Source organism: Phyllobates terribilis, unplaced genomic scaffold (assembly GCF_046119375.1).
Source record: "Phyllobates terribilis strain yellow unplaced genomic scaffold, ASM4611937v1 Scaffold_9__5_contigs__length_417890890, whole genome shotgun sequence".
NCBI classification, from domain to species: Eukaryota; Metazoa; Chordata; class Amphibia; order Anura; family Dendrobatidae; genus Phyllobates; species Phyllobates terribilis.
The window spans coordinates 282,875,328-282,899,676 of record NW_027362769.1 but is presented as its reverse complement, the minus strand read 5'-3'; the positions used below and the strand labels follow the sequence as shown (position 1 = coordinate 282,899,676).

The 24,349-nt window shown below is 40.9% G+C and overlaps 1 protein-coding gene across 1 annotated transcript in view; it reads left to right on the top strand.

Moving 5' to 3' along the window:
* Positions 1-24,349, top strand: part of LOC141162100 (glucose-1-phosphate thymidylyltransferase-like) — a 203,416-nt gene that overhangs the window by 34,484 nt on the left and 144,583 nt on the right. Inside the window, exon 3 of the mRNA XM_073647841.1 lies at positions 1,062-1,151. Within this exon, the coding sequence (XP_073503942.1) occupies positions 1,062-1,151 (90 nt within the window). The remainder of the gene's footprint in view (positions 1-1,061; positions 1,152-24,349) is intronic.

Sequence of the window (24,349 nt, the reverse complement as noted above, 5' to 3'; positions counted from 1 at the left end):
TCTACTCAATACTGAGCAAAGGGTCTGAATACTTATGACCATGTGATATTTCAGTTTTTCTTTTTTAATAAATTTGCAAAAATTTCTACATTTCTATTTTTTTCAGTCAAGATGGGGTGCAGAGTGTACTTTAATGAGAAAAAAATTGAACTTTTTAGAATTTACCAAATGGCTGCAATGAAATAAAGAGTGAAAAATTTAAAAGGGTCTGAATACTTTCCGTACCCACTGTATATTTGAGAATATAAATATTTTCAAGTGGAGATTAATTATACTGAAGGGTAGTTATACAGGTGTTTATATTCCGACAGTCTCTTTTAAATGTGATTTATGGCCAATCAAGCACAGTGATTCTGTTGTTTGTAAACCAGGTATTGGTACTTGGACAGGTGCCAAGTCCTGCTGGAGAATGAAGTTTCCATCTCCAAAAAGCTTGTCGGCAGAGGGAAGCATGAAGCGCTCTAACATTTCCTGGTAGACGGCTGCGCTGACTTTTGTCTTGATAAAACACAGTGGACCTACACCAGCTGATGACATGGCTCCCCAAACCATCACTGATTGTGGAAACTTCACACTAGACCTCAAGCAGCTTGGATTGTGCCTCTCCGCTCTTCCTCCAGACTCTGGAACCTTGATTTCCAAATGAAAATTGGAACTCTGGGACCTTGTGGAGTGTATAAATGACTGCCTTCTGGACATCTGTCAAGTCAGCAGTCTTCCCCATGATTGTGGAGCCTACTGAAACAGACTAAGGGACCTTCTTAAAAGCTTAGGAAGCCTTTGCAGCTGTTTTTTGTTAATTATTTTAATTTACTGAGATAATGACTTTTGTGTTTTCATTGGCTGTAAGCCATAATCATCAACATGAAAAGAAATAAACACTTGAAATAGATCTCTCTGTTTGTAATGACTCTATATAATATATGAGTTTCACTTTTTGTATTGAAGAACTGAAATCAATTAACTTTTTGATGATATTCTAATTTAGTGAGATGCACCTGTATATGTATTTTTTTTCTAATGTATTGATTTTTTTTTTTGTGTGTGTTTTTTTTGTCTAGACCAACGAAATGTACTACGGTAAATTTAAAGAGTGGGCAAAGAACTATCCATCTGTGACAGTAATTAGTGACGGGACATCTACAAATGAGGTATGTTGATATTGCAAACAGCAAAAAAAAGTGAAAACCTAAAAATCATTTCTCAACTATGTATGGGAAAACTCAAGATCAATGTGGCCCTGCAGAAAATACAATGTTTAGACTCTTATTTTTATTTTTTTACATATATAGCAAGGCATGGCGCTGTCCATTAAGTAAGGGGTCCTATGGTCATACGTTTTGTGATGCAACCAAGGTTTTCTCAACTGTGAAAATATGTCCAATGCACATCACTACATAGCTGCTGAGAAAACAAGTTTTAAACCCTCCAGTACTGGGCATTTTTTTCATTTTGAGCTCTCATTTATTCCTCCTCTTCTTCCAAAAGTCATAAGTTTTGTTATTTTTCCGTCGACATAGCCGTATTAGGGTGTTTTTTTTGCAGGACAAGTTGTACTTTTGACCATATCATATACTGAATAACGGAAAAGAAAATCCAAGTGGGGTTAACGGTGAAAAGCATGCAATTCCAACATTGTTTTTTTGGTGTCCATTGTGTAGTAAAAATGACCTGGTAACATGATTTTCTATGTAAGTACGAGTACAGAAATAACAAACTTCAATATATATTTTTTTATTTAAGTGGTGAAAAATCTAGAAGTTTGTAAAAAAAATAAATAAATAAAAATAATTTTGTGTCGCCATTTTCCAAGACCAATAATGTTTTTACTTTTTCAGCAATGGAGTTGTTTGAGGGCCTGTTTTTTTGCGTGGCGAGCTGCCGTCTTCTTTGGTATAATTTTGAGGTACAGGTAACGTTCTGATCACTTTTAGGCTATGTTCCCACGATGAGTTTTTGATTCTGCTTTTTTCGAAAAAATGCAAGTAACCTATTCTACTTAATGGGTGGAGAAAATCTGCAATATCAAAAACTCAAATATATAACAAGCTATCGTGGTAACCACCAGATCAATCAAATTTTAAGCAAGATAGTTAAAATATAACATTTATTAGATTATATATTAAAAAAAATTTCACCTTTTAACCGGTTCCCGACCGCCCAGTGTAGATAAACGTCGGTGCTTGCCGGGCTCTGTGCAGCGCCGACGTTTAAAAATGGTGGGTGGTCTCGCAGCACTCAGGACCCCCAGGGTCCTGCAAGCGCTGTTATTCCGGTGCAGAGCGTTAGCTCTGACAGGGGACATCATCGGGACCTGATTGGATCAGGTCCCAGTGATGTTAACCCTTTGCTATGTTCTATATGCCACGATCTATAGTGATCGCGGCATATAGAAGATAGACAGAGGAGAAGGGGTCGTCTTACTTACCTCTCCGACGACCCCTGATACCTTCCAGGACCTGGGGTTGCTATGGCAGCTGGAGGTCACATGACCGCCTCCAGATCTGCCATATATGGTGTCCTGCCTGGCTCAGCCTGCAGCTGAAGCCAGGCAGGAGACTCTGACTGTGAAACAGTCAGCAAAGATCTCATGTAATGTAATACATGTCTATTACATTACATGAGATCAGTGATCAGAAAAATAAAAATTAATGTCCCATACAGGGACTAAGTAAAAGTGTAAAAAAAAAAATGTTTTTAAACTGTTAAAAAAAAATCACAAAATAAATAAAAATAAATAAATTAAATATTAAACCAATAAATCCGTATATTTTTACAAAACCAAAAAAAGTACACATATTTGGTATCGCCGCATCCGAAACAACCCGAGCTATAAAACTGTCACACTAATTAACTGCTTCTGTGCACACCGTAATAAAAATAAATAAAAAACGGAGCAAAAGAATATGCTTTTTCATCATATCGCCAAACAAAAAGTGGAAAAAATGCGATCAAAAGCAAAATAGAAATAAAAATGGTACCGCTGAAAATGTCATCTTGTTCCACAAAAAAAAGCCGCCATACAGCTCCATCAGCCGAAAAATAAAAAAGTTACAGCGCTCAGAATAAAGCAATGCAAAAAAATATATGTTTTTCTATAAAATTGTTTTATTGTGTAAAAGCGCCAAAACATAAAAAAAAATACAGTAAGGGTAGTATCGCTGTAAACGTACTGACCCGAAGAATAACGCTGCCTGATCATATGGAAAAATTATAGCTCTCAAAATATGATGATGCAAAAACTAGATTTTGCAAAAAAAAAAAGCGTCTTTTAGTATGTGACAGCTGTCAGTCATAAAAACCCGATATAAATCTGGTATCTCTGTAATCGCACCGACCCGAAGAATAAAGTAATCTAATCAGTTATATCACACTAGGAACAGCGTAAAAAATAAATAAAACCAATTCTTCACCTGCTACTAATTTGTTTTTTATGTCTCCCAAAGATCGCAGTAAGGCTCTGCTCACATTTATCCTGCGCTCTGCGCTGAGCACTTACACCAGAGTTTCCGTGTAAATCTCTGAAATACGTGATTCAGCCGGAACCCATGACGGAAGATTCCCTGTAATGAGGCAGATATAGGCCAATGTAGATACCATCTGGCCTGTGATCCCACGGTGTCAGTTTTTTTAGGTGTGCATAAAAGTGCGGTTGGCCACAGTTTTGTGCACTTCTGAAAAAAAGGACACCGCTAAACAGAGGCCAGACGGAGTCCAGAGTAACTCTGCTGCCTCATTACAGTGAATGGATCCCGCAGGGGTTTCATCTGAATTACATCACTTGGAAATTTAGATGGAAACCCCGATGTAAGTGCTCAGCCTCGAGCGCCGGATAAATGTTACATAAAATGTTCCCAATAAAAGCTTCAACTCAGTCCTCAAAAAAAGCTAGTCCCCACTCAGGTCCGTCATCTGTTAAAAATATAAGGGACTTCCAAGTTACTGGTAGCAGAAAGGCTCTGGAAAAGCGAAATGGCCCTTGCCCCCCAAAAGAAATTCAGAAAATTTTGTGCTCCCAAATCCAAATGCCTATTCTACAATAATTTGTTCTCCTATTGTCAAATAGCACTCCGTCCCCCCCAGATCTCGACATATGGCTGAGCGGTACGATACAGCCTCATATGGGGTATTGCCACTTTTAGAGGAAATTGTGTGACACATTTCGGCACCATTTTTACCCATTGCCCTGTGTGGAAATGTAAAATCTGAGGGTAAAACATTTTTTTGTGGTAAAAATATAATTATGCTTTTTTCACTGCCCAATGGTATAAATTTAAAAATTAAAAAATACTCACTACTTCCCTAGATGAATTCCTTGAGAGGTGTAGTTTACAATATGGGGTCACTTGTAGGGGTTTCTGCTGTTTCGGCATGTCAGCGACTCTTCAAATGTGACATGGTGTCTGCAACCTATCCCAGCCAACATAGCGCTCCTTTCTCTTCCGAACCCTGCCGTACACCAAAGCAGTGGTTTTCCCCCACATATGGGGTATCGGCGTACTCAGGAGAAATTGCACAACAAATTTCATGGTGCAATTTATCCTGTTACCCTTATGATAATGCAAAATTAGGGAATGAAAAACATTTTTTGTGGGAAAAATGTGAAAATTTTATTTTTACGGCTCAATATTATAAACTTCTGTGAAGCAGCTGGGGGTGCAAGGTGCTCACCACACATCTAGATAAGCTCCCTAAGGGGTCTAGTTTCCAAAATGGTGTCACTTGTGGGGGGTTTCCACTGTTTAGGCACATCAGGGGCTCCCCAAATGCAACATGGCGTCTGCTAATTATTCAAACAAATTTTACATTCAAAAAGTCTAATGGCGCTCCTTCCCTTCCGAACCCTGCAGTGCGCCCAAACAGTGGTTTTCCCTCACATATGGGGTATCAGCACGCTCAAGAGAAATTGCACAAAAAAATTTGGGGTCCATTTTTTCCTGTTACCCCTGTGAAAATAAATAAAATTGGGTCTAAAGTAACATTTTTGTGAAAAAAGTTAAATGTTAATTTTTTTCTTCCACATTCCAAAAATTCCTGTGAAGCACCTGAAGGGTTAATAAAGTCCTTGAATGTGGTTTTGAGCACCTTGAGGGGTGCAGTTTTTAGAATGGTGTCACTTTTGGGTATTTTCTGTCATAAAGACCCCTCAAAGTGACTTCAAATATGATGTGGTCCCTAAAAAAATGTTTTTGTAAATTTTGTTGGAAAAATGAGAAATCGCTGGTCAACTTTTAACCCTTATAGCTCCCTAACAAAAAAAAATTTTGGTTCCAAAATTGTGCTGATGTAAAGTAGACATGTGGGAAATGTTATTTATTAACTATTTTGTGTGACATATCTCTCTGATTTAAGGGCATGAAAATTCAAAGTTTGAAAATTGCAAAATATTCAAAATTTTTGCCAAATTTCTAATTTTTTCACAAATAAACGCAAGTTATATCGAAGAAATTTTACCACTATCATGAAGTACAATATGTCATGAAAAAACAATCTCAGAATCAGGGGAATATGTTGAAGCGTTCCAGAGTAATTACTTCATAAAGTGACAGTGGTCAGAATTGAAAAAATTGGCCTGGTCACGAAGGCAAAAACGGGCTCTGGTGCGAAGTGGTTAAGTAAAAAAACCATAATGGGCCAAATAATGAACCCCGGGTCTTCTGAATTACCATAAATAGTTTATAAATGTGTATACATGCAGTAATATATTGTATTAGCATGGGACAATTGCAGGTTCAAGTCCACTAAGACTAACAAAGCAAAAAAAAAAGGTTTTTTTAAAAGAAAAATGTAAAAAAAAATTGAAATCACCCCCATTTTCTCCCCACTAACTATAAAGAAATGTAAAAAAAATAAACATGATATCGCCACGTTAATAAAAGTCTGAACTATGAAAATCTAAAATTAATTAACCTGGATGGTAAATGCTATAATGAGAAATAAATCAGAGTGCCAGAATTAAGGTTTTTTTTGGTCAGCACGCCTACCTGAAAAAAAACACAAGGCTACATTCACACGATGAGCCTTTGGTGAGTTTTTGATATTTTAAGCAAGATAGTTAAAATATAACATTTATTATATATATATTACATTTTTTTCACCTTTTAAGTAAAAAAATCCTAATGGGCCAAATAATGAACCCTGGGTCTTCTGAGTTACCATAAATAGTTTATAATTGTGTATACATGCAAACCACACCTCAAAATGCCAAATACTAAGTATGTAGGGTTTAGAAAAGACAACGTCAATTCATTCAGAGCATTGAGGATCATACAATTAAATATTACCCTTACTAGTGGTTAACATTTTTAATAATCATATAGAGATACCATGTATGCGCTCAGAAAATACAATGAAATCCCACATGCCCTTAAACAAAAAAGGTACCATGGACTATACAGTAAAATCCCACATGACCTCTATTCAAAAAAGGTACCGTGGACTATGTCAGGGAAAATCAACAAAGCCTCACTGAAAGAATCCTTCGGGTTGTTGTTATACCAAGCAAAATGAAACAATCTCACCCAATCCTAAAGTGCATCATGGCTTGATTCATCCTGGTGTAATGTCATCCTATTTGTAACGGGTCTGGGAGGCGGAACCTCTGAGCAACTTATACAAGGGGGCAGTCCTTGTAAGGAAGCGGGTGGCGACCAGGGAAGACAGGCAGGCGGTCACAGCAGGTGACCGGGACAGTCTCTGGGCAAGCGGGCAGGAGGTCACGGCAAGTGACCGGGACAGTCTCTGGGTAAACGGGCAGGAGGTCACAGCAAGTGACCGGGACAGTCTCTGGGTAAACGGGCAGGAGGTCACGGCAAGTGACCGGGGCAGTCTCTGGGTAAACGGGCAGGAGGTCACGGCAAGTGACCGGGGCAGTCTCTGGGTAAACGGGCAGGTACGACCTGTGACGGCTGAGCCTCCAGGTAGGCTAACAGGCAGGTAGCAGATGAGCACTCCCAGGTGAGCGGGCAAGAGTCTCTGGACTGGCAGGTGGTCACAGCACGTGACGGCGGAGCCTCTAGGTAGGCTAACAGGCAGGTAGCAGATGAGCGCTCCCAGGTGAGCGGGCAAGAGTCTCTGGACTGGCAGGTGGTCACAGCACGTGACGGCGGAGCCTCTAGGTAGGCTAACAGGCAGGTAGCAGATGAGCGCTCCCAGGTGAGCGGGCAAGAGTCTCTGGACTGGCAGGTGGTCACAGCACGTGACGGCGGAGCCTCTAGGTAGGCTAACAGGCAGGTAGCAGATGAGCGCTCCCAGGTGAGCGGGCAAGAGTCTCTGGACTGGCAGGTGGTCACAGCACGTGACGGCGGAGCCTCCAGGTAGGCTATCAGGCAGGTAGCAGGTGAGCGCTCCCAGGTGAGCGGGCAAGCTGGTCCATAGACAGACTGACAGGTGTCGGAAGGCAGACCGTCGGACCTCAGGCTAGCAAGCAGGAAAGCGGATGACAGGCAGGAATCAGGCAGCAAACTGGCAGGAGACTGGCAGGTAACTGGCAACGGGACCTGAGGGCTGAAGCAGAGTAGTGAACAGTGCAACAACATTGCTCGGGCACCTCCATTTTAGAGGAGGCGCCTTATATATGGAGGGATCCTCCGGCCATTGGCCGGGGACTCCTTAGGGCGACGCGCGCGGCCCCTTTAAGAGAGGGGGAGCACGCGCGCGCGCGCCCTAAGCACAGTGACCGGGGGAGAGCGGGCGCTGCAGGCAGAGCGGGAGGAAGCCGCCGGGCACGGAGCAGAGAGGTGAGGGGAACAGCGTCCCTGCCTAGCAGGAGGCAGGGACGCCGACGCTACACTATTATTCATGACCAAAACATATTGGAGGTATCCTGCTCCCAACGCGTTTCCTCCTAAAATAGATTCATCAGGGAAAACTGAAAAAGGGGCTGAGGGTCTCCACCATTCCAAGCAGCCCGTATCCTCCTCTCAAAAGACCCAGGGTTCCACCTGTCACCTCCTACACCATGTCTCCTTTAAACTGCTGCGCTGAACAACACGCCACTATGTCACTTCCGGTCACGTGGGCTGGTATATCCAGTATCTGGAACGCAAACCATCGGGTGGCACGCTTACGGGATCCCGCCAACGTCACATCCGGTGTCCATCATGCGTGATGCAATCCAGAGCTGTGTATCTAATGACCATCATGCGTGATGCAACCCAGAGCCGTGTATCTAATGCCCCTTATGCATGATGCAACCCAGAGCCGTGTATCTAATGACCATCATGCGTGATGCAACCCAGAGCTGTGTATCTAATGCCCATCATGCGTGATGCAATCCAGAGCCGTGTATCTAATGCCCGTCATGCGTGATGCAATCCAGAGTCGTGTATCTAATGCCCATAATGCGTGATGCAACCCAGAGCCGTGTATCTAATGCCCGTCATGCGTGATACAGCCCGCAGAGACCTGCATTAAAATCCCAGCACGTGATACACTGCATATTCAATCCCAGCGCATGATGCACGTTACACCACTGCTCTCATAAAAGTGGACGGTGCAGTGTCACACATTACGCTACTGCCCCCATAGAAGTGGACGGAGTGATGTCACACATTACTGCTGCTGTTCTCTCACTTCCTCTGGATATATGTGATATGTCCAAAGGCAGGGAGAGTGAAGCGGGCACTGATTGGCCGCAGGGATCGTGTGCTGTAACAATGAGAAAGCCAGTACCGACACCGCTGGAACAGTGCCAGCACCAGAAGTGAACATAAATGTTATAATTTAACTGGGGGGCAAACATAAGGATTTAGAAGTGGTTGTCCGAGTAGTGCACAACCCCTTTAAGGATGCCCACCCAGGCTCTCTCTACCCTTTAATTGCTATTGGCACTGCCCTGTTGTAGTTCAGCTGTTCCTGGTTGAACATTCACAGTGTAGTCTTCCTCGGCTGGCTTCCTGCCAGCATACAATAATGTGCAAAAGATTTAGGCTGGTGTAGAAAAAATGTTGCAAAGTAAGAAAGATTTAAAAAATAGAAACTTTTATTAGTATATTTTTATCAAATTGCAAAATGCAAAGTGAATGAACAAAAGAGAAAACTAATCAAGTCAATATTTCATGTGACCACCCTTTGCCATCAAAACAGAATAAAAGCCTGAGTTCTTTAAGGTACACTTGCACACAGTTTTTGAAAAAACTCTTCAGGGAGGTTGTTCCAAACATCTTGGAGAACTAACTGCTCCAAACAGTAGATGGCTGTAGCTGGGTCACTCTGCTTGCTGTCAGTTATGAGCGGATGGCACTGCTTGACATCTTCTGGTTTCAGAGGGAAATAAGCATGATGTGTCTTTCATCTGCTGCACTAAGTTTCCTTGACCAATTACTGCGTCTACAGTCCTCGATGCGGATACATACAGACAGATACTTAACCATCATGCAATACCATCTGGAAGCGTCTGATTGTCTCTTAATTTATTCTGCAACAGGACAGTGACCCCATACATACAGCCAATGTCATTAAGAACTAACTTCAACTGAGCCCTGACCTCAACGTCATTGAATCTGTGTGGGATTACATGAAGTCAGAAGGATTTGCATAAGCCTTTATCTACAGAAGATCTGTGGTTAGTTTTCCAATCTGTTTGGAACAACCCCCATAGCGTTCCTTCAAAATTGTATACAAGTGTACCTAGAAAAATTGATGCTTTGATGCTGTTTTGAAGGCATAGAGTGGTCACACCAAATATTGATTTAATTTAGATTTCTCTTTTGTCCGTTCACTTTGCATTGTGTTAATTGATAAAAACCATTAACTTTTTTCTTTTTTTACAAGCATTCTTACTTTGCAGCATTCCTTCCACACCTGCCTAAAATTTTTGGCCTAATACTGTAGCTGTACTTTTGGAAATTTCTGCATCAGAGCTGTCACGAAAAGGGGTGGAGCCTCGTATATCACAGTGCAGAGCGCTCATTCCAGGAAGCAGCGGTGTGCCTGTGTGCTGGTAACTTAGACGAGAGATATACTGCAAGATGGGGCTATGTATACAGGGGACAAAATAGAGGATATACTGCAGGATGTGCGTCTTTATACAGGTGACATATGCATCAATAGAGCGGCATTAGTAGTTTCTCCTCACTGTTCTCTTAGGCATGAATATTAGCTCTGCTCTACCATTTTTTATGTTTTATATATGATTTTCCATTTGTGATGTCTATTTTTGGATATTAGTAAAGATTTAAAACTTGTATAATTCAATTAATGGATTTCTAGCCTCTTTCACAAATTTACTTTTTCTCTGAATATTTTACAGGATTTAGATATGAGGCCACCGACTGCTAAAGATGTCAATCAGGAGTAGCTTTCATAGAGTTATGAAGGTGCAGATTAGCCCCCAATGCATTACAGTACTGCACAACACTGACATTTAGTCAAACAAGTTAGAGAGCCTGGGCCATCCGTATCCCTTCACCCTGCATTCTGATGGGCATGCTGATCACAACTTCATACACCATAACCAGCGGGCGCCTTGGACAGCCAATATAAGGAAATATGCTGCACTGTATGTGTCCTATGCCAGAACAGCTCAAAATATTTTCTTCTGAACCACTAAAAACAAGCTTAATTATTCGCACAAACTCTCTTTAGACTGCCATTTCTCAGCTTTCTATTCTCCCACACACAATACCAGGTTTAGACAACAGAAATTAGGAAAGAAAATATTTTATACTACGATAATTAAGATTTCAGTGGTGAAAGGAAATGGAGTGGTTAATGTGACTAACTTTGGCCTATTAGAGTGTCTTCTTTGAATATATTTTAAATACAATCATGCACAACATTACCATGTACCAAAAATGACGGTGTTTTTAATTTACAGAAAATACTTGAAGCACTTTAGCCTTTTTCTCAGGGGTGTAACTAAAAAGGCTGGGCCTCATAGCAAACTTTTGAAGGCCCCCCCTACCTTTTTTCAATATTAATATTATTGTAAGACGATCAGAAGAACAATGACCAAATTACTGGAATTATGATGGGAAAGAATCACCGTTCATGACAGCAGCCATCTTGAGATTAGCAGTTCTGCCTGCTGTATTCTAAGGAGACATGGTCCCAAAGTCCAGGCTGGTTGTTCATAAGAGATTGCAGAGTAAAGCACAGCATGTATATACAGTACAGTGCGTACGGAAAGTACTCAGACCCCTTTAAAAATGTCACTCTTTGTTTCATTGCAGCCATTTAGTAAATTCTAAAAAGTTCATTTTTTTCCTCATTAAAGTACACTCTGTACCCCATCTTGACAGAAAAAAACGAGAAATGTAGAAATTTTTGCAAATTTATTAAAAAAGAAAAACTGAAATATCACATGGTCATAAGTATTCAGACCCTTTGCTCAGTATTGAGTAGAAGCACCCTTTTGAGCTAGTACAGCCATGAGTCTTCTTGGTAATGATGCAACAAGTTTTTCACACCTGGATTTGGGGATCCTCTGCCATTCTTCCTTGCAGATCCTCTCCAGTTCCGTTAGGTTGGATGGTGAATGTTGGTGGACAGCCATTTTCAGGTCTCTCCAGAGATGCTCAATTGGGTTTAGGTCAGTGCTCTGGCTGGGCCAGGCAAGAATGGTCACAGTGTTGTTCTGAAGCCGCTCCTTTGTTATTTTAGCTGTGTGCTTAGGGTCATTGTCTTGTTGGAAGGTGAACCTTTGGCCAAGTCTGAGGTCTAGAGCACTCTGGAAGAGGTTTTCATCCAGGATATCTCTGTACTTGGCCGCATTCATGTTTCCTTCAGTTGCAACCAGTCGTCCTGTCCCTGCAGCTGAAAAACCCCCATAGCATGATGCTGCCACCACCATGTTTCACTGTTGGGATTTTATTGGGCAGGTGATGAGCACTGCCTGGTTTTCTCCACATATACCACTTAGAATTATCACCAAAAAGTTATATTTTCGTCTCATCAGGCCAGAGAATCTTATTTCTCATAGTCTGGGAGTCCTTCATGTGTTTTTGAGCAAACTCTATGCGGGCTTTCATATGTCTTGCACTGAGGAGAGGTTTCCTTTGGGCCACTCTGCCATAAAGTCTCGACTGGTGGAGGGGTACAGTGATAGTTGATTTGTGGAACTTTCTCCCATCTCCCTACTGCATCTCTGGAGCTCAGCCACAGTGATCTTGGGGTTCTTCTTTACCTCTCTCACCAAGGCTCTTCTCCCACGATTGCTCAGTTTGGCTGGACGGCTAGGTCTAGGAAGACTTCTGGTGGTCCCAAACTTCTTCCATTTAAGGATTATGGAGGCCACTGTGCTCTTAAGAACCTTGAGTAATGCAGAAATTCTTTTATAACCTTGGCCAGATCTGTGCCTTGCCACAATTTTGCCTCTGAGCTCCTTGGGCAGTTCCTTTTGAGCTCATGATTCTGATTTGGTCTGACATGCACTGTGAGCTGTGAGGTCTTATATAGACAGGTGTGTGCCTTTCCAAATCAAGTCCTATCAGTTTAATTAAACACAGCTGGACTCCAATGAAGGAGTAGAACCATCTCAAGGAGGACCACAAGGAAATGGACAGCATGTGACTTAAATATGAGTGTCTGAGTAAAGGGTCTGAATACTTATGACCATGTGATATTTCAGTTTTTCTTTTTTTAATAAATTTGCAAAAATTTCTACATTTCTGTTTTTTTCAGTCAAGATGGGGGGGGTACAGATTGTACATTAATGAGAAAAAAAAATGAACGTTTTAGAATTTCCAAAATGGCTACAATGAAACAAAGAGTGAAAAATTTAAAGGGGTCTGAATACTTTCTGTTCCCACTGTATAATATGTGAGCGCATATATGTGCAATTTCAATGTTGAGGAGTGTATGTATAGTATTGTACAAAAGTTTTAGGCCGAGGTAGACAAAGTTCTGCAAAGTAAGAATGCTTTCAAAAATAGAAGTGTTAATAGTTTTAATTTTATCAATGAATACATCAATGATGGGTTACCTCATAAAGATATAATAGCCAAGGCGTAACGCCCCTGGAATAAGCTAGGCAAAACGTGTGTCGGGGTGTGGGGACACCACACCGGACTCTTTCTACACCATGGCTATCATATCCTTATCAGGTAAGTCATGATTGATTTATACTTATCAGTATTTACGGGGGAATTACATGTTGTGTCACTATGTGCTTCATGTTTGTTTTTCTATTTCCCCTTCTCAATTTACTTAAAGGAGTTGTCCACTACTCTTAATAAATGGCCAATCTATTTTTATGTTGAAAAGAAGTTTCTTTGTAAATACCTTCTGCTACTGTTACTGCCTGTGAGCGGCGCTATCACTGGCTGCTGCCGGCTTTGACATCCGCTGATGTCGCGTCATGTTCCGGATGCAGCCTGAGGTCTCTCTCTGCTGCGTTCCATGATGGATGCTGGGCTGTGGGCGGGGTTACCCCGCACACCACACCCAGCATCCACTGCGCGCTCACCATTGGGAAAGAGCGTGGTGAATGCGGAGTGTGACACGCGGGGTAACCCCGCCCACAGCCCAGCATCCATCGTGGAACGCAGCAGAGAGAGACCCCCGACTGCATCCGGAACATGACGTGACTTCAGCGGATGTCAAAGCCGTCTGCAGCCGGGGATCCCGTGATGCCTGTGAGTGGCCAGCGATAGCGCCACTCACAGGCAGTAAGAGCAACGCAAGGTATTTACAAAGATGCTTATTTTCAACATAAAAATAGAATGGCCAGTTATTACTAGTAGTGGACAACCCATTTAAGATAAAATGGTTATAAAAACCTTTCTTAATACATCATCATACCACCTATGGGTAATGGATAGCTTTACATGCTACTCATAATATAAGTCCACTTCTATAGGTGAGTCACAAAACTTCATTATATATAGATATGACCTTATTAACATTTTTATACCCCTTATAAGGGGACGATCCTTTACAACATATTAATCATTGAACATTTTCCTTATTGTCAGGTTATTTCAATTTCCCCTTTATTGAGGCATTCCCTAATAGCAATATTTTAATGGTTTTATATATGGTGAAAAAAAAATTTGCTTTTAATACTCTATGGATCTTTTCGGTGTTTTCTGGTTATTTCTCATAGCTGGAAAATAGGTTTAACTATTGTTGTATGAGGTGCCATAAACATAATTATTTGGACATTGTTGGTAATCTTCTGTGGATGTAGGCTTGCACAAATCCTTTTGTTTTTTTATGTAATTCTAGACAATTTTGATGTTGAGATCAGGGCTCTGTGGGGGCCATATCATCACTTTCAGGACTCCTCGTACTTCTTTACTCTGAAAATATATCTTAATGACATTGACTCCAAGTATATTCTACAGTAGGACAACGACCCCAAACATACAGCCAATCAGATTCCTCCCTGATGGTGTTGCATAATGGATACGTGATCTGACTGTATTTCTCTTCATTCAGGACACCTAGAAATGGCCAAACTTCATGACCATAAACACAGTGATTGGCCAAAGAAACGCAGTGCAGCACCATGCTTGTTTCCATTCAATATTGGAAGATGTCCAGCAGTGCCCGTAGCTTAGACCTGGAAGAAACTGGTAGCACAAAAGTACACCCATCTAATGTTCCGAGAAATCTGGCCAGAAATGGTCTTCATGGAAGAAATATTTCTAAAAACTATTCCTTTGACATGGAAATAAGGCCAAGTAACTCAACTATGCACAAAAACATAAGAACTGTAGAGAAAAAATAATGGCAGCAGGTGTTCTGGCCTTATGAGTCAAAATATATCTGCAGGCAAGAGTGAATCACGGTGGAGGATCCTTGAAAGTTTGAGTCTGCATTTCGGCAAATGGAGTTGGGAATTTGGTCAGGATTAATGGTTTCTTCAATGCTAATAATTACAGGCAGATGTTTATCTATCATGCAATACCATCAGGAAGGCATCTTATTGGCGCCTACTTTATTCTGCAGCAAGCCAATAACCCCAATCATATAGTCAGTGTCATTAAGAACTACCTTCAGCATGAAGAAAAACAAGGAGTCCTGGAAGTGATGATATGGCTCCCTACAGAGCCTTGACCTCAATATCCTGTTGGATTCACATGAAGAGAAGAAAGATTTGCGCAAGCCTACATCCACAGAAGATCTATAGTTAGTTCTCCAAGATGTTATGATGTTATGTTATGAACAACCTATTTTCTGAGTTTCTTCAAAAGCTATGTGCAAGTGTACTTAGAAAAGTTAATGCTTTGATGCTGCTTTGAAGGCAAAAGGCATGACACCAAATATTTGATTTTGATTTCTTCTTTGTTCACTTACTTCACATTTTGTTAATAAACTATTAAATCTTCTATTTTGCAAACGTTTGCTCAGTACTGTGCTGTATACAACAATTGGTGTATGTGTGTGTGTGTGTATATATATATATATATATATATATATATATATATATATATATATATATATATATATATATATATACATACGTCCACTACCGTTCAAAAGTTTGGGGTCATTTAGAAATGTCATTATTTTTTAAAGAAAAGCAAATTTTTTTCAATGAAGCTAATATTAAATGAATCAGAAATACACTCTATACATTGTTAATGTGGTAAATGACTGTTCTAGCTGCAAACGTCTTGTTTTTATTGCAATATCTACATAGGTGTATAGAGGCCCATTTCCAACAACCACCACTCCAGTGTTTTAATGGTACATTGTGTTTGCTAACTGTGTAAGAAGGCTAATGGATGTTTAGAAAACCCTTGCACAAGTATGTTAGCCCAGCTGAAAACGGTTTAGCTGATTTGAGAAGCTATAAAATTGACCTTCCTTTGAGCTAGTTGAGAATCTGAAGCATTACATTTGTTTGCTCTATGAAACTCTCAAAATGGCCAGAAAAAGAGAACTTTCATATGAAACTCGACAGTCTATTCTTGTTCTTAGAAATGAAGGCTATTCCATGCGAGAAATTGCCAAGAAACTGAAGATTTCCTACAACGGTGTGTTCTACTCCCTTCAGAGGAGAGCACAAACAGGCTCTAACCAGAGTAGAAAGAGAAGTGGGAGGCCCCGCTGCACAACTGAGCAACAAGACAAGTACATTAGAGTCTCTAGTTTAAGAAATCGACGCCTCACAGCTCCTCAACTGGCAGCTTCATTAAATAGTACACACAAAATGCCAGTGTCAACGTCTACAGTGAAGAGGCGACTCCGTGATACTGGCCTTCGGGGCAAAGTGGCAAAGAAAAAGCCATATCTGAGACTGGCTAATAAAAGGAAAAGATTAATATTCGCAAAAGAACACAGACATTGGACAGAGGAAGAGTGGAAAAAAGTTTTATGGACAGACGAATCAAAGTTTGAGGTGTTTGGATCACACAGAAGAACATTTGTGAGGCGCAGAACAACTGAAAAGATGCTGGAAGAGTGCCTGACGCCATCTGTCAAGCATGGTGGAGGTAATGTGATGGTCTGGGATTGCTTTGGTGCTGGTAAAGTGGGAGATTTCTACAAGGTAAATGGGATTTTGAATAAGGAAGGCTATCACTCCATTTTGCAATGCCATGCCATACCCTGTGGACAGCGCTCGATTGGAGCCAATTTCATCCTACAACAGGACAATGACTCAAAGCACACCTCCAAATTATGCGTGAACTAGAAGCAGGCAGCTGGTATTCTATCTGTAACGGAATGACCAGCGCAGTCACCAGATCTCAACCCCATTGAGCTGTTGTGGGAGCAGCTTGACCGTATGGTGCGCAAAAAGTGCCCGTCAAGCCAATCCAACTTGTGGGAGGGGCTTCAGGAAGCATGGGGGGAAATTTCTCAAGATTACCTCAGCAAATTAACAGCTAGAATGCCAGGTCTGCAATGCTGTAATTGCTGCAAAGGGAGCATTCTTTCACAAAAGCAAAGTTTGAAGGAGAAAATTATTCTTTCAAATAAAAATCATTATTTCTAACCTTGTCAATGTCTGGACTATATTTTCTAATCATTTTGCAGCTCATTTGATAAATAAAAGTATGAGTTTTCATGGAAAACACAAAATTGTCTGGGTGACCCCAAACTTTTGAACGGTAGTGTACATACATACTGTGTATAATATATATTTTACACATTATACACTCCTCAGCATAGAGATTGCATCATTAAAAAGGAATAGGTATGGAATTGTGGAAATTACAGGATGGATATACATCTTAAGCCCCGGAGCATTTTTCGTTTTTGCATTTTCGTTTTTGCTCCCGTTGTTCCCAGAGCCATAGCGTTTTTATTTTTTGGTCAATATGGCCATGTGAGGGCTTATTTTTTGCGGGACGAGTTGTACTTTTCAACGCCATTACTAGTTTTACCATATCCTGTACAGGAAAACGGGAAAAAAATTCCAAGTGCGGTAAAATTGCAAAAAAAGTGCAATACCACAGTTGTTTTTTATTTATTTTTTTTACCACGTTCACTGAATGCTAAAACTGACCTGCCCTTCTTATTCTACAGGTCATTATGAGTTCATAGACACCAAACATGTATAGGTTCTTTTATATTTAAGTGGTGAAAAAAAATTCCAAAATTTGGTAAAAAAAAAAATTAAAAAATAGCGCCATTTTCTAAGACCCGTAGCGTCTCCATTTTTCGGGATCTGGGGCTGGGTGAGGGCTTATTTTTTGCGCGCCGGGCTGACGTTTTTATTGATAATATTTGGGGTAGATCCGATGTTTTAATCGCCTGTTATTGCATTTTATTGCAATTTTGCGGCGACCAAAAAACGTAATTCTGGCGTTTAGAATTTTTTTCTCGTTACGCCGTTTACCGATCGGATTAATTCTTTTTTTATATTGATAGATCGGGCGATTCTGAACGCGGCAATACCAAATATGTGTATGTGGTTTTTTTTTTTATATGTTTTATTTTGAATGGGGCGAAAGGGGGGTGATTTAAACTTTTATATTTTTTTATTTTTTTTTTTATATTTTTAAAAACTTTTTTTTTTTACTTTTTGCATGCTTCTATAGTCTCCATAGGAGACTAGAAGCAGCAACTATCCGATCGCCTCTGCTACATACAGGGGACGAGCAGGTCCCCTGCATGCAGCAGAAATGGTCCTGTGCTATGAGCGCCGACCACTAGGTGGCGCTCATAGCGACAAGATCATGACAACCACAGGCGTCTGCTGCAGACCCTGGGTTGTCATGCACGCCCATCGGCGACCCGCGATCACGTGACGGGGTCGCCGGTGGGCGGGGCTTATGACGCGCTACCCGGAAGCGCGCGTTAAATGCTGCTGTCGGAGATTGACAGCAGCATTTAACATGTTAACAGCCGCGGGTGGATCGCGATTCCACCCGCGGCTGTTGCGGGAACATGTCAGCTGTAAGAATCAGCCGACATGTGCTCCGTTCAGTGAGGGCTCAGCGCAGCACCCCTCACTGAACGGGGGGATCGCAAATATGCGTACTAATACGTCCCCGGTAAGTAAGGGGTTAACTATATACAAATGATGAAGTAATTTAAAATTTCAATTTATTCAGTATCAAATGTGAGAGCCATGTGCAGAAATACACGAACTTACATGTCTTGGCATGTTCTCAGTGAGGTTATTAATCGTAGTCTGAGAGAAGTTCTGCCATGCTAAATGCACTTGGCAGGCAAATCAGCAGGATCTACTGCTGGCAGCTCCCTTTGCATGAAGGCACTGACCACACATCACCCCTCCCAAAGGCTATCATGGTGCAGAGCAAGATTTCAATGGAGGCTGGAATAGAGGTCATTAAGCCGAGATCTCAGTCTGCACATGCACCGCCTCCGGCGCCATTTTCCTGAAGACTGCCAGAAAATCAATCTGCGCATGCGCGGTGACGGCATCATTTTATTGAAGCCCATCAAGAGGTTAACCTGCGCAAGCGCCGCCTGCGGCTAGGACGGCGCCAGTTCGGAATTTAAATAAAGAAGAACATAAACAGCAGATGGGCCATGGCAAAGCTGAAGACGCTACCCGCATGCCCGTCCCGATGCACAGAGTCTATAACTTATAATGATGATTTTATAAAAACCAGGCTATGGATTTCTTCACTGAAAATATGTATAAAATCAGTATGCGAGCTCCATGATGGCAATACCTTTAGTTTAATATGTATATCCCTGCTGACAGGTTCTCTTTAATCTGTTCCCGACATGTGTCGTATATGTACGGCGCTGCGGGAGCTGCGTTCCCGCAAACCGCCGTGCATATACTGCTTCACGATCGCGCAGGCTCATGCTGAGCGCCGCCGTGATCAAATGTGGGTGTCAGCTGTATATGAGAGCTGAGACCCTGCAGCAACGCCCACGATTGGTGCTAGCAACAATCACGGACGTTTAACCCCTCTGATGCCACTGTCAATAGTGACAGCGACATTGATGGGCATCGCAGAGGGAGGGAGCTCCCTCTCTGCTCCCATTGGCACACGTGATTGTGATCACGTTGTGCAGATGGTCTGAAAGATGGCCGCGGGGTTACCCAGGGACGGTGGTCTGTAAGCTCCTGCTCAGAACAGGAGCTGACATGCCTCCTCCCTGCTTGCGATGCAAAAGCATTGCAGAGTATTAGATCAGCAATCAAGGCACGGAAATATGATGCCCCATCGTGGGACAATGTAAGAAAAAAGTTATTAAAAGTTGTGGAAAAAAAGTCACAAAGTAAAGGACAAAAAAAAATAAAAAATATTAATCAATAAATACATTTATGTAAAAAAATAAAATAAAAAAATTACACATTTTTGGTATCTCCGCATCCGGAACGACCCGACCTATTAAACTGCACTACTAGTTAACCCCTTGAGTGAACAGCGCAAAAAAAAACGAGGCAGAAAACGATGCTTTATCATCATAACACCGAATAAAACGCAATCAAAAAGACAAATGTAAATAAAAATGGTATCTCTGAATATGTCATCTTTTCCCGCAAAAATCAAGCCACCATACAGCTCCGTCAGCGGACAAATAAAGTTATAGCTCTCAGAATGAGGCGTTGCAAAAATAATTATTTTTTTCTATAAAATTAGTTTTTTTGTAAAAGCTCCAAAATATAAAAATAATATAAATGTGGCATCGCTGTAATCGTACTGACCCGAAGAATAAAGCTGCCTTATCAATTTTACCACACGCGGAAAGGCATAAAAAAAACTTCCAAAAACAATTCCTGAATTGCTGATTTTTGTTCATTCAGCCTTCCAAAAATCTGAATAGAAAGCGATCAAAAAATGTCATATGCCCGAAAATGGTACCAATAAAATTGTTAACTCGTTCCACAAAATAGCAAACCTTCACTTAACTCTGTCAGGCGAAATATGGAAAAATTATAGCTATCTAAATATGGGGATGCAAAAACTTATTTTTGCAATAAAAAGCGTCTTTTAGTGTGTGACAGCAGCCAAACATAAAAACCCGATATAAATCTGGTATCGCTGTAATCGCAGCGACCCGAAGAATTAAGTCATCTAATCACTTATACCGCATGAGGAACGGTGTAAAAAATAAATGAAACCAATACTTCACCTGCTGTTGATTTGTTGATTCTGTCTACCAAAGATCGCAGTATGGCTCAGCTCACATTTATCCTGCGCTCTACGCTGAGCATTTACACTGGGATATCTCTGAAATACGTGATTCAGACGGAACCCCCGCCGGAAGATTCCCTATAATGAGGCAGATGGAGGCACTGTGGAAGCCATCTGGCCTATGATCCGGTGATGTCCGTCTTTTTATTAGGCGTGCGTAAAAGCGCGGTCCGCCACAGGTTTGTGCACTTCTGAAAAGAAGGACACCGCTGTACAGAGGCCAGACGGAGTCCAGAGTAACTCTGCTGCTTCATTCTAATGAATGGATCCCTCGTGGGTTTCATCTGACTCGCGATTTAGATGGAAACCCAGATATAAGTGCTCAGTGTAGAGCAATAAATGTGATCCCAAACATTACAGTATGTAAAATGTTACCAATTAAAGCTTCAACTCAGTCCACAAAAAATAAAGTCTCCACTCACATCCATCATCTGTTAACAGAAATATAGGATGCTTCCACGTTACTGATAGTACAAAATCTCTGGAAAAGCGCTATGGCTCCTTCTTCTCCCCCGTCCAAAAGAATTCAAATTCTGCACTCCCAAATTCAAATGCCCCTTTTTTTCTGACATCGATAGTGTGCCTAAACCACATTTAGCATCCACATGTTTGGCATTTCTGTAGCGATGGTGGCTCGCCTAATTTACAGATGCATGTCTCCAGAAGCACGAGCTGGGCACTACACTGTACTAGTGACTACACTACACTGTACTAGTGACAGTTTGCAATTTTCACTCAGCAACATCCACTGCTGCTTGTTTCTGGAAAACACCCATGGAGTCAAAATCGCCTGTAGATAAATTCCCAAAGGGGTATCATTTTACCCATTTCCCAGTGTGAAAATGTAAAATCTGGCGCTAAAACAAAATTTTGGCAGTCAAAATGTAATTATTTTTTTTTCACTGCCCAATGGTATAAAATTCTGTGTGACACACCTGTAATGTCAATATGATCACTGCACCCCTAGATTAATTCATTGAGAGATGTAGTTTGTAAAATGGGGTCACTTATGGGGGTTCTGCTGTTCTGGCACCTTAGGGGCTCTACCAATGTGACATGGCACCCTCAAACTAGTCCAGCAAAATCTGAACTCCAATATGGCGCTTCTTACCTTCTGAGCTTTGCACTGTGCTTCAAAAGTAGTTTTTGACCACATATGGTGTACTCAAGAGAAATTGAACAACAAATTTTGGGGTCCATTTTCTCCTGTTAACCTTGTGAAAATAAAATATTGGGGGCTAAAACAAAATTTTTTGAGGAAAAAATTTGATTTTTAATTTTCACAGCTCAACGTTATAAACTTCAGTGAAGCACCTAGGGGTTCAAGGTGCTCACCACACATCTAGATAAGTTCATCGTTGGGTCTAGTTTCCAAAATGGTGTCACTTGTGGGGGGTTTCCACTGTCGAAGCACATCAGGGGCCCTTCAAATGTGACATGGAATCTGCTAATGATTCTAGCAAATTTTGCATTCAAAAAGTCAGATGACCCTCCTTCCCTTCCGAGCCCTGCTGTGCTCCCAAACAGTGGTTTTCCTTCACCTATTGGGTATTGGCATGCTCAGGAGAAATTGCACAACAAATTTTGAGGTCCATTTTCTCCTATTACCCTTGTGAAAATAAAAAAAAATGTGTCTAAAGTAAAAAATTTTGTGAAAAAAGTTAAATGTTAATTTTTTTTCTTCCACATTTCCAAAAATTTTCTTTTTTTTCCTTCAACATTGCTTCAGTTTCTGTGAAGTACCTGAAGGGTTAATAAAATTGGTGAATGTGGTTTTGAGCACCTTGAGGGGTGCAGTTTTTAGATTGGTGTCACTTTTTGGTATTTTCTGTCATATAGACCCCTCAGTCACTTCAAATGTGATGTGGTCCCTAAAAAAAATAGTTTTGTCATTTTTGTTGTAAAAATGAGAAATTGCTGGTCAACTTTTAACCCTTAGAACTTCCTAACATAAGAATTTAAAGTTTGAAAATTGAAAATTTTTCAACATTTTTGCCAAATTTCAGATTTTTTTTTTCACAAATAAACGCAAGTCATATTGAAGAAATTTGATCACTATCATGAAGTACAGTATGTCACAAAAAACATTCTCAGAATCAGTGGGATCCGTTGAAGTGTCCCAGAGTTATTACCGCTTAAAGTGAACCTGGTCAGAATTGTAAAAGTCAGGGCTTGGCAGTGAAAGGGTTAAAGGGGACCTTTCACCAAATATTTCATGTTAAACTGGACACACAATGTAATTGGCTTCAGTTCAGAATAAAACATTTTTTTTTTTTTTTTTTTTTTTAATTTTGCCGCTCCATTGCAGAGTTCTTGGCAGTCGAAGTATTTGGCACCTAATGAGTTAACATCCACTTGGACTTAATAAAAGTTATCGGATAGCATAGAGGGAGAAGAAGTATACGCCCTTGGTAAAAAAAGTATGTAATAACTTTAGTTAAGTCCAAGTTGGTGTTATCTCGTTAGGTGCCAAATACTTTGATTGCTAATGTCTCTGCATCATAGAGGCAAAAAAAAAAAAAAGAGAGAGTTATATTCTTCTCTGCTGTCGCTAAATTATCATGTGTCCTGCTCAAAACAAAAAAATTGGTGAAAGGTCCTCTTTAAGGGCTGTCTGGCCAAGAAGGAGAGGGATGGAGTGCTGCATAAGATGACATGACCTTTTATAATCACAACAACCAACAAGTGCTTCCCACCTCTAGTTACTCCTTCATGACTGTTGGAAAGCCATTCCTGGTGACTATCTACTGAAGCTGCTTGAGAGAGTGCATAAAACTGTTAGCAAAGTAACAGGAAGGATACTTTGATGACTCCAAGGTGTATCTCACATTCTGGTTTGTTTCACATGTATTCCTTTACTCCTTTTTTCCAAATGTGTACTTTCTGTGTTTTGCTGCTTTTAGTCTAAATCTATAATGTGCACAATACAATAAGAACAATGAAAACCACTGCATGAACAAGTGTGTCCAAACTTTTTAACTGATACTCAAATAGTATATGTATATACACACAATGTCCCAGGAGCCATGTTGAAAAATAGCTTCTAGGACACTGTCGTGAAATGGCTGTACCATTGGTTGCATGATTGATCCATTCTGTGAAACTAGGCATCACATACCAAACTTAAGGTGTCAAACACTGTCTACACACATCATCAAAAAGTGTCTGCGCAGCACAACATTGGAATTCCAGCCTGATGTCCAACTATAGGTATTCATTGACCTCACGCCACCACTCTCAAAGGCTATTGTGGTGTAGAGTAAGGATGAAATGTAAGCTGGAGTGCAGGTCTATCCTTCACGAGGGAATGTCACATCGATCCTACTCCCAGGAGTATGGTGTGGTGTGATATAATCTATGTTAGCCAGACACCTGTAGGCTTCATTCCAGATACATTAACAGCTCAGTGTTACATTGATTTGGTCATGGAACCAGTGGTCTGGCCATTTCTTCAAAGTGTCCCAGGAGCCTTTCTTCAGTTTGACGAGGCCAGTCTGCAATTTTTTTTCTACGTTGAGCAGCCTTGCAACACAATGAAGGAAAAGTCATGGAGTCACAGGATTCATAAACATATTAAAGGGAATTTGTCACCACATTTGACCTATGTAAACTATTAATATGGGCATTGAGGTTATAGACAGCTGAGGAGACCTGTATGTCTCATATCAGATGCTTTGTTGTTGTTGTTGTTTATCACTTTATATAAATGACCTCTTCCAGGCTATGGGGAGTATGCTGACTCCAGACATTATTTTACATGAAGGGGGAGTTCCCAGTGTGATGTGTGATGGCCGCTCTCTGCTCTCCTGATCTCACTGCAGAGCTGTGTG